Source organism: Maylandia zebra, linkage group LG22 (assembly GCF_041146795.1).
Source record: "Maylandia zebra isolate NMK-2024a linkage group LG22, Mzebra_GT3a, whole genome shotgun sequence".
Taxonomy (NCBI): Eukaryota; Metazoa; Chordata; class Actinopteri; order Cichliformes; family Cichlidae; genus Maylandia; species Maylandia zebra.
The window spans coordinates 23605604-23623128 of record NC_135187.1 but is presented as its reverse complement, the minus strand read 5'-3'; the positions used below and the strand labels follow the sequence as shown (position 1 = coordinate 23623128).

Here is a 17525-nt window from a genome sequence, read left to right as displayed (position 1 = left end):
GCAACAAATTGCCTAAAGGTACGATTGTCATGTGCAATTGGGCTGTTGATGTGTAGACACAACACTGATTCATCCTTCGAGTTAGTAGATGCCTTTTTTGTGTTTAAGTTATCCATGGGTCAGTGTTAAGTTGCATAACAAACAACATTCATCTGAAAATGCTCAGGTACAAGTAATTCACCAAAAATGAATAAAAAACCAAGTAATGGCCAAAAAAAAACTTTGAAAGACCTTCAGACATCCTACTGCTCAAGAGCTATTTGAAAACATTATTGGAAATTCTGGCTCCTTAGAAGCGAAATATAAAGAAATGATGAGTGGGTTTTGCACAGTATTTGGAACTGGATGTGTTTGGACTGAATATTATTGGGACTTCTGAGCCATTCCCAGTATTATTTATTTTCCTCTGAAATACATTTTCGATTTTTTGGAGTCGAAAGTGAATTTTGTGATTAATTTGCAATTTGTAGTCACTGATTTCAAAGGTAAAGTATGGCATGGGATCTATTTCTGTATCAATAATCATGCAACCCCTTACTATCAAAACATTGAATGGAATATATTTTGCTAATATGAGTAACATCTAACCAGCATTTAATATATTTTTAGACTGCAGAACATAATACAATGCTCTGTGCTGTTACTTGCTATCTTCATCTACAACAACATGGGATTGCTTGTTAAACATGATTTATTCATTAGAATTGAATCTCCAGCTGTCAAATTCAGTACAAGTGTATCTGAAGTCTGACCATGCAACACCAATCAACTGGCCCCTAAAAACAAGCTTCAATCAGCTTTGGGACAAAAATACAATAAAAGAAAAAAAGTAATTTGGAAATGAGGACAACAACAACAACAAAAAACCATGATGAAATATCCTCACAAACTGGCTGATGAAAGTATTAAACACCTGACCAATTATATTTTGAGGTATTTTGAATCATAAGCAAAGCAACACAGGCCAAATTGCTGAAATACATAACATCTTTTAGTTTAACTAAGGGCTTTAAAGGGGACCTTTTTGCTATGTTGCAGTCACAGAGGGAAGTGCAAAGGAACATATTTGCAGCAGCTGAAATAAAGCTGAAATAAAAGGTATGAAATAATACACTGATCTGAGATCAAACAACAGTGTGTCATGTCTGTTTGCCTCATAACATCTGGCAAAAAAAAATCATGAACTGCGTGAGCTCCATTTTGGGAGCTAAAAAAAAGACTGGAAATAAAGCAACAGACTTGCTCATGCTGCCCCACATTTCTGATGCAAATGCAAGCAAGCTTGCACATGCATGGTTATGCACAAGTACACAATCACACAAGAAACCATAATGAGCTTATGGGTAATAAAGATGCATGTTTTCTAAAGATGTCCTTAAACTCTTTCCAGTTTACACATACAGTGCTGTGTGCTGTATTGAGATATCAACTTTTAATTTTCCCATTTCTATTTTTGCAATGCATATGGTGTAATTAGACATATGCATCACATAATGTCCTTATGGATTACCATAATGTTAGAAGATTTTCTACATTATACATTATAACCAAATCTCTATAATACAATATAATCAAGTGAGCCTTATAGTCTAACCAAGTATGCCTTATATTTTGTGTGTTCATATATTTTCACATAACCAAGCCTATTGTTGAAGAATTACCTAATCAAGTTTATTGTTAAAGGAAAACTGATGCATTCCTTACCTAAGTGTCTGAAATGTTTGACAGCATGATATAATGATGCATTCTTTCCTATAGTGTCTGTGATGTCAGATAAAGCATGATATACTTCTGTATTTTTATCCCAGTGTGTGAAAGATCAGATAAGTTGATTTAATGTTTAACCTCTCGTCAACATCTGTTAAAAAGATGCCTTATAAATAAAGCAAGCGAGCCTGTGCTCGGTGTGTGTGTCTTCTCAGAGGCATTCACCCGTGCGCACGTTTTCTAATTACACTCTGAGTCGGTCTGCAGTTGTCTCATTTCTCTTACTTGTGTTTTGAACAAATGTCTACCCCTGACACATAATTACCAGCAATCTCATCTATTGTCAGAGGACCGCATGGATGCATTATTTAAACATATGTATGAATGTGCGCACATGTGTGAAGTTTGTGCTGTAAGCCTGATATGAGACCATGACTACACCCCGTTAAGTTTCTTGCTTGAATGATTACTGGAAGCAGTGTTGCTGCATTTGACAGCGCACTGACCCGGACATACTTTATTCACAATGCGCTGTTGTTCCACTTCATGTTTTAAATGTCAGTGAATCTATGGTAAATGAGCAATAGCTAAACAGAACACGAGTAGGGAGTACTACTTCACTTTGCATGCTTTGGGGCACGAAATCCTTATACTTCATTGCATATTCCACAAAAAGAAACAAAAAAGAAAATGTAATTTGTGATGCCAATTACCAACTAGTTTGCTTTGTCATGAGCAAGACCATTATTTAAAATTGATTATCTGTATCACCTTAATTTAGGGGTTTTACCCAAAATTAAGCCAAAAATAAAAAAAGTCCATTTTCACTCCATTTGCTTTCTGTCCGAGCTATTTTTCTTTGATGTTCCCTAACTTTTGCAGTCACACACATACACACACATACTGCACAGCCTTCCACAGTTGCAGATAGATATATGCCCAGAGACATATCCACCCACACTGATACAACACCCACACCCAAACACAAATTAATGGTAAAAGAAAGAAAGACAGAAATCTGGCAAACTCATCTACCAACTGAAGTCTACACGTTGCACTCCATTTCAAGCCACTCTGGGAAAAACCAAGTGCGCATGTTTTCACTTATACTTGTGTGTCTTGCATATTTGCACAAGCAAGTCAATGTATATGGAACTGAATAGATGACATACATAAATACATTACATATTTTGGCACAACTGGCTGTTGTTTTCTGTGCAGTAGGTCTGGAAGGGAAAATTCATGCTTTTTTTTTTAAAAGGAAACCAACTAAAAAAGCAAAGCAAACTAACTTGTTTAGGAGAAAAGTAGGAAGTCACACTTTAATTCCACTTGACTATATCCTTGATTTGTGTGTTTGCATGTGTGTGCCTGCCATAAGCCATAAACATCAGCTTGAATCCAAAAGTAAATAGATTACCAAATCAAGCGAGAGTGTAGATTTTACGCCACAAAAGAAGAGAAGGAAAGTTTAAAAAAAAAAAACCCACCCACCCACACACACACACACACACACACACACACACACACACACACACACACACACACACACACACACACACACACACCTACACACACACACACACACACACACACACACACACACATAATTTTTTAAGTCAATCACACAAAGTTTATTAAAGACTTTTATGTCTTTTTGCTACCACCCCCACATTCCCCATCTATTTTAAATTGGTGTGATCCCGTTCAGGCGATCCCTGGAGTGCCCCTAAACCCCTCCAGAACCACGTCAGAAAACATCAGAGGAGCGGCGGAAAATGAAATAATAAACGCAACATAACACAGCAACCAATATCCCATCAAAGGAGCTGCTGAGGATATTAATATCGACGCTGAATGGAAAATGAGGCACTTAGACATACAAATCGGGCTGGCAAATTTGCATAAAAACAAGATTAGAATATGCACTGACAGGGAGGAAAAATGTTCCTCTGGCTTTTTTCTTTTTGGAATTGGTGGAACTAGTGGGGGTCTGGGATGCATCAGTAAACACCGAGTCTTTACTCACATGTAGTATATTCTGTGCCACATACTTTACAGAGGAGTCACTGATAAAGCTCTCACGAACATGCATACAAAAAGCTAAAAGAACTGAACTTAAAACAAAAAACAAACTTAAGTAAGGCCAAAATGTACTTTACTTTATGTGGTCAACTTTGGGTAAAAGGCTAGAATCTGTTATTATCAACTACGGCTAGGTTCATTTAGCTACCTTCACTGTATACGTAAAAGCGATGCTAATATGAGCTAGCAGTAAACTGAAGTGTACTGACCAGAAAACATGAATAGTGTCCCTTACTATTACTGTATGTAGGTGGTAAGTCGTATTTAAGTTTTAATTTTTAAAAAATGGTAACTTCAAATATTATAGTTTTTTATTAAATAAAAAAAATGTCAGACAGTATCAAATCCCGTTTCCTGGGATAGTACACTTGTTGTGCATGGGCCTAAACAAAACCCCCCCTCCAGAACACCATCCCAGACGGCCTTAAGCATGGAACTAAATCTATATAAAAAGGAAAGAAAGAAAGAAAGAAAGAAACTGGCTACAGTGGAGAGAGGATGCCCGACACAGTAAAGGAGGGTGTGCTGACTGTACTTTTGTTAGAGTCAGCAGTTCGATCTCAGTATCGATAGTATCATTATCAACACTGGTATGGGTATAGGATAAATACTAGAATGACAGTACTTCGTAAGCGCAGTATGAAGTCTAGTGAATTGTGTTCAATAAAAAAGATATTTAGTTGGTAAGGGATCAACACCAAAATTTGCAGTATGGCACAACACTTTTCACTCAGCATTAGCAGTGGATTAGGGGAGGGGCCGTCAAGAGGGGCCATCGAGAGAGATACAGGTCATACAGGGTTTCACCTCTGTTCTAATCAGGCAAATCAAACCAATGCAGGACAGGCAGAAATTCACAATTCCATCTAGTCAACATTAAAGCCTGGCAATCAAAGGAAAACAGAATTGGCATTGTTCAGCAGCAGCTGTGTACACTTATTCTTTCAGTGACTTCATCCAGCTTGATTGAGCAGTTTTGTGTTGCTAAAAAAAAGGGAAAAAAAGAAGAAAAAACCTCAAAGTCTTCATTTCGTTGCTGCAGTTTTGCAGAAAGCAGATAGAGCCGACTGCACCCACCCACTCTTGTAGTACGCATATGAAAATGTAATTTCAGTGGTATTTTGGAGGTGTCACTGCAAATTATGAGACCAATTTCAATGAAAGTAAAGAAAAAACAAACAAAAGAGAAAGAAATCCTCGCTTGTACTTCAGCTTTTGAACATTTTCCTTGCTTGCCACTGAAATGTGAGCACAGATTATTTTGCACAGAATGAGTTCAACATTTGCTTCGACAGGCTTAGTTTCCTCTGCAAAATTAAAACATTTTCAAAAGTTTGCCTGCTCATTATGCTCTGAAAGATCAACTTGGTGATACATATAGACAAGAAAAAGGGAAAGGAAAGAAATGAAGAGTGGAAGAGCAGAGGAGAGCTAAAGATAGAGAGCCCAGGAAGTATTAACTTCAGTGATGTGGCAGGTCTAATAGATTGGGTGACATCAAACTCAAGGCTGTCAGTCTGTCTCGCTTTCTCAAACACACACACACACACACACACACACACACACACACACACACACACACACACACACACACACACACACACACACACACACAGAAACTCCTTTTCTCTTTCTCCCTCTTCCAGCTTTGCCTGCATTGTGAACTGAAATGACACAGTGGCGTTCTCCTTCTGTTCAGCTAAACCGCGGTTACATGTGTTTTGGCCTTGTGTGTGTCCGTGTTGTGAGTATACTGCCTACCTTCCTCACACTGTCATTATTTTCTTCTGTTTTCTTAACACTTTTGTGAAAGGAAAAGAAGGAAGAAAAATAGAAACAAACCGCTACATGGTTGAGTGAGGTTGGGTTAAAGCTACATTTTTTGCTGTACCAAACAAAGGCGGTGGGTGTATGCGGCACTGAAGAGACAGGACACCAACCAGTTTTTTTTACTAGCATTTGTACAAAAAAAAGACTCAAAATAGATAAAAAGTCATAGTGTGAAGTCCATGTCGTGTTTATCTACTGTGTAAAGCTGAGCATCAGACAAATGGCACTCAGAGAAAGAATTAACCCACCGCATTCTCGCTGTGAGCAAAAATAAAACAGTCAGGAGAAGTGAATGAGGCGCTGGTCAAAGGCAGCCGGTTAACGCACCTGAGCCTGTGATTCCGGGTTCACCTGGGCAAGAGGCCGTGTTGTTGCACATGCGTGTTTCCCGCAGGGCACCGCTGCACAGTGTCCCATAGGGAGAAGAAACACACGATCGGGTCCTCACTTGCCAGCCCTGCCCACATGTCAGAGAACACACACTCCACTGCGACCATTCCTCCGCTGCTGGGTCACCTAAGGAGCAAGATGGACATGAACATGGAGAGGATAGTTATATACGCACAGTGTTTTTAATGATCCTGAGAGTCAGATGCGCGGCTAAGGTTGAATAACAAGAGAAATCATTCTTTCCTTTTATCACTTGTTCAAATAAAACACATTTGTAACAAGACTGCACTTTATTATCTCACAGCTTAATTTGGTGCCTTCACACGGATGTACTGCTGAAATCTCCAAATGCATTTTTATAGAGGCAGTATGAAATTTTCAGCCAATTTCCAAGTGGTCTTGGTAACCCCACGCCACCCCACTTTCTACAAAAAAAACCCTGCCTGCTCTGTAGGAGTGTCATGATTCTGGTGTCTCCTCAGGTTAAACAGAAAAGAGACGAGGAAGAGGTAGAAGATGATCTCAGCTCTGCAGCTCAAAGTTTATACTGCTATGTAAAAGTGGCTCGTAATGCAAAAAGCCAACAAAAAAAGGAAAAGAAAAATGATTTCCATAAAGGGTAATTACAATAAATTCCTCGCTTTATAACGGAGTCCTAAAATGTCCCAACAAATGGAGCAGACAGAAACTATTACTGGAGATGTGTGACAATTTTCAAGTATATTTTCGCTTCCAGTTTTCACAGAAGCACCGCCAGCATTAAAAGATGTTTGCTTTATTGATTGCTGTTTAGCGGCTCTCGGATTCCTCTGCTCTTCTGTTTACCGTAAAAAAATGAAAAAAACAAACAAAAAAACCCATCAAAATCTGCTTTTGGAAAGCAGTGACACCGGTGCAACATCACAACAAAAAAAGACAAACAAAATTGTAACCTATGCAATTAACAAGGAGTAAAAAGAGAAACTTTTGGGAATGTGTGACAGGTGATGAAAGTGACACGATGTAGCTTTTTTTCTTTACTTATTCACACTAAGAGTGTTATTGTAAATAAATCTTGACGGGATATTAATGAAGATGATGATCATGCTCCAGGAAAGTTTTTTTTAAAGGTGATTCAATTAATTAATGGAATTATGGTAACACGTATGATCTCACCGCTAAAGGCCTTTAAGTCTCAAAGCAATTCTGTGTGTGTGTGTTTGTGTGTGTACATATTCGACTCTGTGTTGTAAGCACCCATATGAGATTAGGTGTTTAGACTTGATGGAGTCTAATTTGGAGTTCTCCAGGCAGCTGTGGAGAGGGTCCCATTGTTCCACTGAGCTACGCCCTTGAAAGCGAAAACGAGGAACCAAGTCCCTCCACTTCTCTCTTTGTAAATTGTTTATGAGCGCCGTGTCCTTTGATGGAGGCGTCATCACATGGCAAAGAAGGAAATCAAATTAATTGCATGTCCGTTAATCGCATTACATCTTCATTAACATGCTGTGAGTCAGGGCTTAAGCTCATCACAGATGCCTAGAGGACTAGAAGAATGGGGGAAGAAGCAAGGAAGGGGAGGGGTAGACAGGGTAGGATGAGGACAAGATAGACCCAGGGGTTTCCCTCCTATTAAGGGACTTCCTCCTCTACGCCATATATATGAATATGGAAATGCATGTGCATGCAACATGGAATATCTTGTATGTTTAAGGCCGATTCGTATTATATTATATATACATACATGCATGTGACATTCTCATGGTTAATAGATCAGTCTTTGAATAATTTACTCTTTTTTTTCCCATTTTTTCCAAGTTTCACACGCCGACCCAAAAATTTCACACTTTCACAAACTCACACAAGTGAATGATTAAAGGTGGCAGCTGCCCTAGGTTTGCTCACCGAAAAGGAAAAGGTACACCTTACATAATTATTCATAAAACTGTTTTATAGAAAACTGAGGATTTTCAGTGGGACATACAGCCTGTAAAGGTCAGGTTGTCTTCTTTCGTTCCAGGCTCTGGGCACCATTGCACACTCATAATACTCACCTGTTTGTGCCTGAAACACACCTGGCTGGTCAGCTGATCGTGGTCTTTGGGTCTTCACCTTCAGGTCGTCATCATACGGGTCTGAAAAAAATAACAGACATTTTTTTTTTTCATTTTAATCTTAACTTCCTTTTGATTACATGGTACCGCTCAAAATATATGAGGGCTCCATGGGTTGCATGGGCAAATCAAACCTGAATTTAAAAGCTGTCGTAAATAAGCGCTCATCACCATCCACATTTCACTTTTATGTTCAGGAAAAGTAAAAAAAAAAATACAGGAAAGCTCAAGTACATCCAAAACACGACTCTGGCAAAATAAAAGTACAAACGCCTACATTTCCTTGGCTTAGTCCTTGTAGCAGGAAATTTAAAGAACATGACGAGACGTTTTAGCACACGCAGCGCGGTAACAGATAACAGACTGTCAAATCTAGTGTATAATCTCAGAAAATCAGGAGGAAGCAAATTTGAACTGGCTCATTAGAGGGGAACATTAGGAGGGGAAAACATGAAAAAAAAGAAGAAGTATATCTTCTTTTGAACGCATGCTGATGGTTCAGCGCAGCAAACCAAGTAAATAAAAGTTCTGGCTTGGAGATGAGACTCCACACACACATATAAAATGCACCAGCGGGACTTGATCTATCAAATATGTGAACATCTCACATAAGCGGTGAGCATTTCTGGAAATGGCATTAAGTCGGTCTCTGAGAGTTAGTGAAATCACACAACATATCTAAGTCAGTTTCATCTCAGCTGGTAGAAACGTGGAGGCATGCGTACAGGCCGTTCTGTCTGGTTCAAATGGATTTGTAGGCTTAGTTTCACCAATGCAAGTCTTAATCAACTCCCTCGGCGGGGGGAAACAATCTTTTCTTTCACAGATCTTTTTTTTTCTCCATCTGGATTCTTCTTACCCAATGGGATCTTTTTTGCAGCAGCTGCATTTATGGAAAAGGAGCTGACACACGTGGCGTATCTAAGGTACATTATCTGCACGGAATGTGATTGTGTGTCTGCGTATTCGATTACAGAGAGCAAAAGTTAAATTTCCTCGCGTTAGCCTCCATCAAGCAGTTGACCCAAGGAAAAACAGAGACGTTGCATATCCTCCCTATCCGGCACACACGCACACACTCACACATGCAAGTGTGAATGCCTGGGAAGTGTGTTGAGGCTCTGCCATGATTGCACAAACGCCCATTGCTACCAGCCCTTTAATTTGGCCTTTTAGAGAATCAACTCTTTGGTGGGGGGGAAAAACTCGTTACCCGTTTGCTCGTTTTCTGCATTGTTCTCAACGTGATCATTTAACAAAAGACCTTTTTTTTAAATCAATGGAAAAAAAGTAATAATCCTGTTTACGTGCTGTCTGCGCTGTTGCAGGTTACAGCCGTGGGTAAAATAAATAACTGTTGTGCACATGTGTGGTCTGTTTGTTTACTTTTAAAAGAAACTAAAATGAGCAAATGGTGCACCGGGAAAGTATTTAATAAGACAATTAACAGATTTCATTTTCATCTAATTGAATCATTTCTTTAAAAACAAATCACATGTCAGCATTGCATCAGATTAGACAATCAAGCACAGAACGGAGATGCACATGCCAGCATGCCCAGGGATTTGAAGGAGTTTTCATTACGCAATCTTTCTCGGGTCAGCTCGTGGTACGGACGCCCACTTACTTAGCTGCAGGTTTTACAGTCATATTTTACACGGAAAATGTGAGACCTTGAGCGAGCGTATCGTGCTCCCAGAAATTTATGGCTTGCTTTGCCACAGTCCTGGGCTTTATTGACTGTACTCATCATTGACGCTACACTAAGATTAGTCATCCTCCTAAACAAGCAGCATTCATTAGCTGAAATATGGCGTCAAAAGGTAGCTTTTTCACTGCTCTTTTAGTTTTACTCTCAAGCTCAAGCTTGACTCATTGTTAGATTCCTTGAAACTGCAGCCTGGGAGACAAAAGATTCAGCAAGGGTTGAAGAAAATGTCTACACTACCTGACACCGTTGTTGGTAAGAAAGCACCCGTGGTTTCCGTATTATTTGCATCCAATTCAATTCAGTTTTGTTTACATAGTGACAAATGACAAAAACAGTCACCTCGTGGTGCTTTATATTGTAAGGTAAAGACTCTACAACATTAATTGGCCAAGTTAAACAAAGTGTGTTAAGAAGGTGTGTTTGTTAAGGCCACCCATCCCTATATGTTCTCATCCCACATTCATCAGTGACTTTAGGGTAGAAAATCTGAGTGAAGCTGAATGATCTATGATATTCTATAACAGGAAACAATCAAGTCATCTGCCTCGATGCATACCACTTTAACTGGACAGTCTAGATTTTTTTTAATTGAACTTTAAGTATTTCAGAAAGTATGTAGAGTTAGTTTGAGCCCAATCCTGGTCCAGAGCAAATTAAGCCCAGTAAGTGCTCGAGGTCAGTGAAGCAGGACAGAAGAGTAAGGTCTCAAAATCTTTATCACCTTACTTGAGTGTATAGTTCTTTACAGAGACTGTACACTCAAGTTTGCTTCCCTCAATGCACAGATTTGTCTTCCTTTAGTTTGTCCACTTGTCTCTTTGGACATAGGTAGGGAAGTAAAATTTATTTATAGCACTTTTTATAGATAAAAATCACAAAGTGCTTGACAATGAAAAAAATTATGTGACAGTTGGTTCATTCATGTAAGACACTGTTATGAAGATGTTGCAAGATGAGCATGTGGGAAAAAAAGTGTGTAGACAGTGTTGGGGAGTAGCAGAATATATGTACCGGTGTTACGTATTTAAAATAGAAAATATGAGTAACTTTATTCCGTTACAGTTAACGCTGGAATAGGTGATAATTAGAATACAGTTAATTTATTGAAATAAATGGATTACACTGCGGTCTTTTCCTTTTTCATATGTTAGGCTATCCCCTTTCAGATTTTGGTAATTCCACACATTGCCGGAAACCCAAGGAAACACACAATAAGAGGCTCTAACGTAAGCGTCCTGTTAATGTTGGTGGCATCAGTTACACAATGGACACGGAGCCAGCACAACAGAACCATCAGTCCACGGGCAGGAATGCATTTCTTACTTGGAAATTTCGACACCACTTCACATTTAAAGAAGAAAGGGATAGGTGAAATCTGACCGTGCAACGCAAACTCTGTTTGCCAGCAAACAAGCTGCTCTCAGCGTCAAAAGACTCCACCTTCAACCTAAAGAAACATCTGGAAGTAAGTTCTTTTTTAAAAACTAATGTTAGCCTACTGCAACTCCCTTGTTTCAGTTGTGGTAGCTACCTGGGTTATGTGCCACCTCAATATCTTTGATGTACTATTGTTGTGTGATTTATTACTATTACTGCATTACAACCTGCTGGCTGCAAATAATCATGTGCAGTTCTGAAAGCAGACAAAAAGAAACGTATAACTGAACTGAAAATAAATATGGCAACAACGAACTATGGAATTTTAATGAGACATGGCAAAGTTCAAGGAGTCACCGAGTTTGTGAACCAGTGAGTGAACAAGACAGTCATGGTGCGCTTCCACTGGGGTGCTGAAGTGTTGCTGTGCTTCCTAGCACTGGACACATGATGGACAAGCCATTAGAAAGTGATGATAGATGGTTGACAGTTGCTGTCCCTCTCCTTCTTCTTATGATTGGTGCATGCCGCTTGCGGGCTGTCTTCTCCCAGACTTCAAAACTAAATGAATATAGCGACTCGCTTACAAACTTTCTTCATCCATCTTCTTCTGCTTATCCAATTCTTATCCGGAGGTGGGTGGCTGTCCCAGCTGTCATGGGCCAAGAGGCAGAGTACACCCTGAAGAAATCACCAATCTGTTGTAGGGCTAACACATCAAGACAAACAACCATTCACGCTCACTTAGACTCACCAATTAATGAACCCCATGCATCTCTTTCAGAATCAGAATCAGAATCAGAATGGGGTTTATTGCCAAATGTTGAGCAGGTTTACAACATTAGGAAATTGCTGCGGTGCTTCAGTGCAAACATACTGTCATAAATAGCACTTAAATAGACATGAAAAAATAAAAGTAGGGATAAGAATTAAAAGTGCTACGTGGAAAGATATATACATGATATATACATGATATATACATGAGTGCAGGTGGTGATCAGTGCCAAACATGGAATGATGCAGTGAACACAGCGTAGGGTCATGTGTTAGTGGTGGGAACAGTCATACGTTTATTGTTCATGTGTCCAACAGCAGAGGGGAAGAAACTGTTCTTATGGCGAGAGGTTCTGGACTGTGGGAGGAAGCCTGAGAGCCCCTCATGCAAACTCCACATAGAAAGGCCCCCAGGCTGGAATTGATGCCAGGACCTTCTTGCTTTAAGGCAACATTGATAACCACCACACCAATGTGCTGCTCCAACCTTCCTTCATTATGAGAACTCTTAACACATGTGATGCAAGAAATAAGTTATGATTTTGCTGTACCTGTCTTTTGCATTGACAACAGATAGTTTTAGAGTTTTTCACAAGTTAACGGAGGTGTAGCGTAGTAGACCCAACACCCCTAGTTCCCTTGAAACAGCCTACACTTCAGCTTCATGTAAATGAAGAACTGGCAAAATGTAACGTCGTGCAACCAGAATGCATTAGCATGTGCTACGTCCCTGGTCAAGAGGTAACCTACACACAAAATTACTCGGGACTTCCCACTCTTCACCACACCAAAGGAAGAGTCAACCAGGTCCAAGATACTGAACAGCAGTTTATCTGCACATAAACTCACACACACACAAATCAACACGAGGCCCGATTTGCGCCCAAACTGGCAAACTGGCGTTGTTTCATTGCACATACATTTCAAATGATCATGTTTTTTTTTCATCCTCCATGTTCTTCTCTAATTTTCAAATCTTCCAACTCCCACACCAGAGGTTCACAGTCTGTCTTTTTGCCTTACAGCCCCTCTCCCTCTGTCTGTGGCCTTTTTCTCTCTCAGTTCTATAACAAGATGAGAATTTAGAAGCATGTTAGAAGGATCGATGTGAGATGAGCTTTGGCCCCCCGCGAGATGAGCGGTGATCAAAACAATAAACAAAAACTTCCAAAGACCCTCCTACTCTTCCGTAACCAAAGTGAAAAGGCAAGCAAACGAGTCCTCTAACCTGAGCACCTAAGCACAAAAACATGAAAAATAATTCTCAATAAAAAGGGTTTTTACCGGTTACAAAGACTATTTTTTGCCAGCAGCTCACAGCTAACAGCACAAATATCGGATTTCACTCTCTCAACTCTCGGATTGAAGTTTGAATTCCCAATTATGCTACCTAAACAAAACTCCCCGTTCAAATACCAAACTATCTGCTGGCTCACTGATAGATAGGGAAGAGGGGAGGAGAGAAGGGTGAAGTGGAGTTCAAGAGGGTGTAAACAAATATTACACATGACCATGGATCATGACACATGGATGCCTACACATAGACGACAAACGAGAAGCGTGGAATTGACAGATCCGATGGGGTTGACCATTAAGCGGGGGCATCTCTCGCTCGTGACCACTGAGCCATTAGCGCTATATCGTTCTCATGACTGATTGGTGATATTGAACTTACTGCTTAGCACTGTATAAGCAGAAAAGGAGGGAATGAGCGGGTGAAGGACTCAGAAAGATTATAAACAGAATCAGGTGAACTGTGTCCAAAAAAAGACTTTTTTCCCCAACTGCTGAAGACCAGGGAGGACTATTTTTCTCTTTCTTGTTATTGCGCTCTCTCTTGCTCTCTCTATCTCGCTTCCTCTTCTCTCTCTCTCTCTCTCTCTCTCTACGTCAGGTCTGCAGCACACAAGAGGATTTAGATGGACACCAGTGCGGAGTCCACTGCAATAGAAAGGAGAAATCAATATAGATAAACCCCTGAGTACTGACCTTTACAAACCACACAATATTGTTTAATGTTCTGAACTGCACTTTAATGAACACGTCATTGCACACTTCATGAAATAGTCTTATTGTCTTTTATCCTTACATTTCCCCTAAACAATTTTAGCTGTCTCTTCATCGTCAGGGGAACCTGTTTCCCACGTATAGCCGGCAGTATCACTTGTAGTCATTAGTAGGGTCGATAATCCTCTGATTGGTTAGGAGCACAGGTTAAGACCTGATATTTTATTTGTAGCGTGGCTGTGCATTAATGTTGTCTGTGGAGCAAAAACACGGCAATGAACAAATCGCTAGTCGTATAGTTAAAATTTGTAAACAAATAGATAGATCAAATAATCACAGGTCATTAGCTCCTGCAGTTCCGGCCTGCTTTTAAAGCAAGCTGTTAGTCATTTCAGATTTTTTTCACATTTGGATGAGCTTTCTGATTTCTGTTGGGAGCAGGGATTATATATGCATTTATGTGTGGTAAAACTAAGCATGATACATGCTTAGTAGAGCTAACAGCACAGCTAGCACTGAAGCTTTTTTAGCATTGGCTTTGGACTGTGCGCTAACAAAGTGCTAATAAATTAATACAATTTCAATAAATTTCAATAAACATCTGTTATCATGTTTCTTTTTGCCAAACTTATGTCAATCAAACGTAAAATGCAGTTATGTATTTTTGGATGTGCAGAAGCAGAAAAGTTTCCCAGAAGTCTATGGTTTGCTGGTCATTTGAGGATAACCACTTTACTTGCTTGCCTAGTTGGAACCCAACTGCTAAGAAGAAGAGAAAACAAGTGGCTCTTGACCATTCTCATCTGCCTCTTTGCCCAAGGCTGCTATCTCATCTCAGCCTCAAAGTGCTAATAAAGTAGCATGTAGAACTTGAAATCCCATTCACATCCCTTGGTGGGCACCCATCAGCATAGAGACATTCTGGCTGCATCTGAAGGGAGACACGAGCGATATGACAGCAAAGACCATGCAGGCCAGGATGTGGCACGTACACACCCGGAGACACACGCGCACACACATCAGCACAACAGAAGTAAATATAGCTGATAAATAAGCGTCATGCAGTAAAGCAGTTTTGAGCCATACAAAGCAGCAGGCAGTGGTAGGGGATTGGGCCAGAGTCAGTTAGAGCCACAGGCTCCTTTGTCAGACTGAGCCGGGATTTAAGCCTGCTGCAGGGCTGTGTGCATGTTCATGTTTGTGTGTGTGTGTGTGTGTGTGGCTGGGAGACTTATTGTAATATGGTAAAACAGCTGTGTTAACTAAGTGAAATGCACAAATAGTAGTGGCACAGAAATGTTTGCTGGTCACTATCGTTGGCTCTTTTGTTGGGCCGTCTGACCAAACACACTCTCCTGCACACGTACAATCAAACAATCACAAAATCGCACACACACGCACACACACACGCGCGCACACACAGAACTATTTCTCAGCCGTACATCAAATCTGAGCTTATAGCTCTCTGGTGCTGTCCATTTACTCCAGGGTCCATCTGGGAGAGCCCAAACTGATAGAAGCGCACCATAATGGACTTTTTATAAGCTACTGGACAGACAGACCCACTCCATCTCTCACTCTGTTACTTCTCCTCTCTCACCTCTTACTCTCTCAGCTAGCAGATATGAAGAGGGAAGCTGAATCTGGTTGGTGCAGGACACTGGCTGGCTGACTACGGGGGCACTCAAGGTCATTTCAAAATGGATTCAGCCCCACAGGCTGACTGTTTTTTTGGTTTCACACCTCCAAATGTATACCCACGTACACAAAAATCAACACGAGCCCCTGTGTAAGTCCAAACTGCCAAATTGGCGGTTTCACTGCACTTACATTCTCAATCTCAAATTGCCCTTTTTGTTTTTCTTTCTCCATATCGTTCTCTTATTAGATAATTTTCAAATCTTCCAACTCCCACACCAGAGTGGCTTGGTCTGTCTTTTTGCCCTCCACCCCCTCTCCCTCTGTCTTCTACCATGGCCTTTTTCTCTCTCGGTTCCATAACAAGATGAGAATTTAGATGGATTTATGGTTGAGTAGACTCTGAGCGAAGCTGCAGAGCTGCAATCACACCGCAATCGATGAAGGGATGTCTCACACTGGACTGATGAATTACAGATAGTGGTTTAGCATGTTTACGCAGCTGCATCCGTACAGTGCATTTACAATAAGCCAGTGTAGCTGTGTTTGCCATCATGGCTGGAAGCATGTTAACAGGATCAATGTGCGATAAGCTTCAGCCCCTTGTGAGTTTGTTGCAAAGCCAGTGTTTCTGGACTTTGTCCTCTGCCTCTGCCTGACACATGATATGTAAAGTTACCACAGCCGCAAGGTGAAAACCTTGGGTCCACATTTAAACACATAGTGTCTGCTATCCCAGCAGTAAGAGGCACGCATGAAGGTTATATTTTACTTACTTAGATACAAGTGACATTGTTGTTGTCAAATTTGGTGCACTTTTTTTTGACTGTAGCTGTAGAGGACAGAATCACTCAGTTTTATCAGAAAATACACTTCCGTGAATTACTTAGCTTAGTTATTTAATCCCCCTCTTTTCTCAGGAAGCAGAAGGATCCTCTGGAGACAAAACAAACTTCGGACTTGCAAAAATTTAATTAAATTTAAACATCTAGATTAAACAGAAATGTTGCAAGTACATATAAATTATCCATTGTTATGTTTTTCTGCTTAAGAATTGAAAGCCTGCTGCAATAAAACCCATCCAAGTTTAACCCACCAGCCAATTTGCTACTGATGACTTTTATGGCTGAACAGAATGGACATTTACTTTGGTGGAAATGGATAAGCACATCACAGAATGCAGTTACTAAAGCTAAATGCAAACAGAAAGAAAAATCAAAAATCCACAAAATGATTCCATCCAGAGATGGAGTTGACCACTGATGCGTACGCTGACAAACGGCCCGCCATGTTCCTGCCAGCTTCCTCAGACTTCTGTGCTTCTGGGATCACAGACTATGCATCTCTCCCAAGTCGATGCAGCTGAAAGAAGGTGTGTACACGACTTCTGCCAGTCCACTTTTGACTGGATCACCGCACGCATGAAAAGAATAAAGCAAAATAAAATTTGGCCAGCGTGCGTGACGGGCTGCCAAGCTTATTCCACACTTCAGCATCAACACTGGTCCATAAAAACTGACAAATGCAAAGCACAGCTCTCATGCTTGATTTGCAGAGACTCACTTGTTAATGGAGCCTAACACTGGGTTTATGTTGCATATATGGTTCCCACACCTAATGTACTGCATATTTACAAAAGAAATTGGGGTAATATCAAAATGTAATTATATCATAATTTGAATAAGTTTAATTCTAGTGGAATTATGCCCTTTGTTTGTTCCAGCTGTTTAAGTCAATAAATAACTGCAGGTTTATAGGATCGACAGGTGAACTGCCACACAAAGAGCTACAGTTTATATTTGTATTTATTTGTTACACAGATGCTATCCTCAGGCTGAATAGTCCCGAATTCCCTACAGCTGTCCAAGCCTTGCATGTTACTGTTAGCCCTGTATGGTATGAATTTGAATGTT

General features: G+C 40.3%; 1 protein-coding gene across 20 annotated transcripts in view; it reads right to left on the bottom strand.

Annotated features, from left to right (window-relative positions):
• adgrb2 (adhesion G protein-coupled receptor B2) overlaps nt 1-17525 on the bottom strand; it is a 269007-nt gene that overhangs the window by 135949 nt on the left and 115533 nt on the right. For 19 of the 20 annotated variants that reach the window (XR_013095411.1, XR_001167489.3, XR_013095409.1 and 16 more), the window contains exons 3-4: nt 8046-8126; nt 5950-6138 (exon numbers count right to left, since the gene is read on the bottom strand). Coding sequence is in view for 17 of the 20 variants with exons in the window: in XM_012918227.3 (XP_012773681.1) it covers nt 5950-6138; nt 8046-8126 (270 nt within the window). In the remaining 3 variants the exon portion in view is untranslated. The remainder of the gene's footprint in view (nt 1-5949; nt 6139-8045; nt 8127-17525) is intronic. The other variant, XM_012918223.3, reaches the window with a different exon arrangement.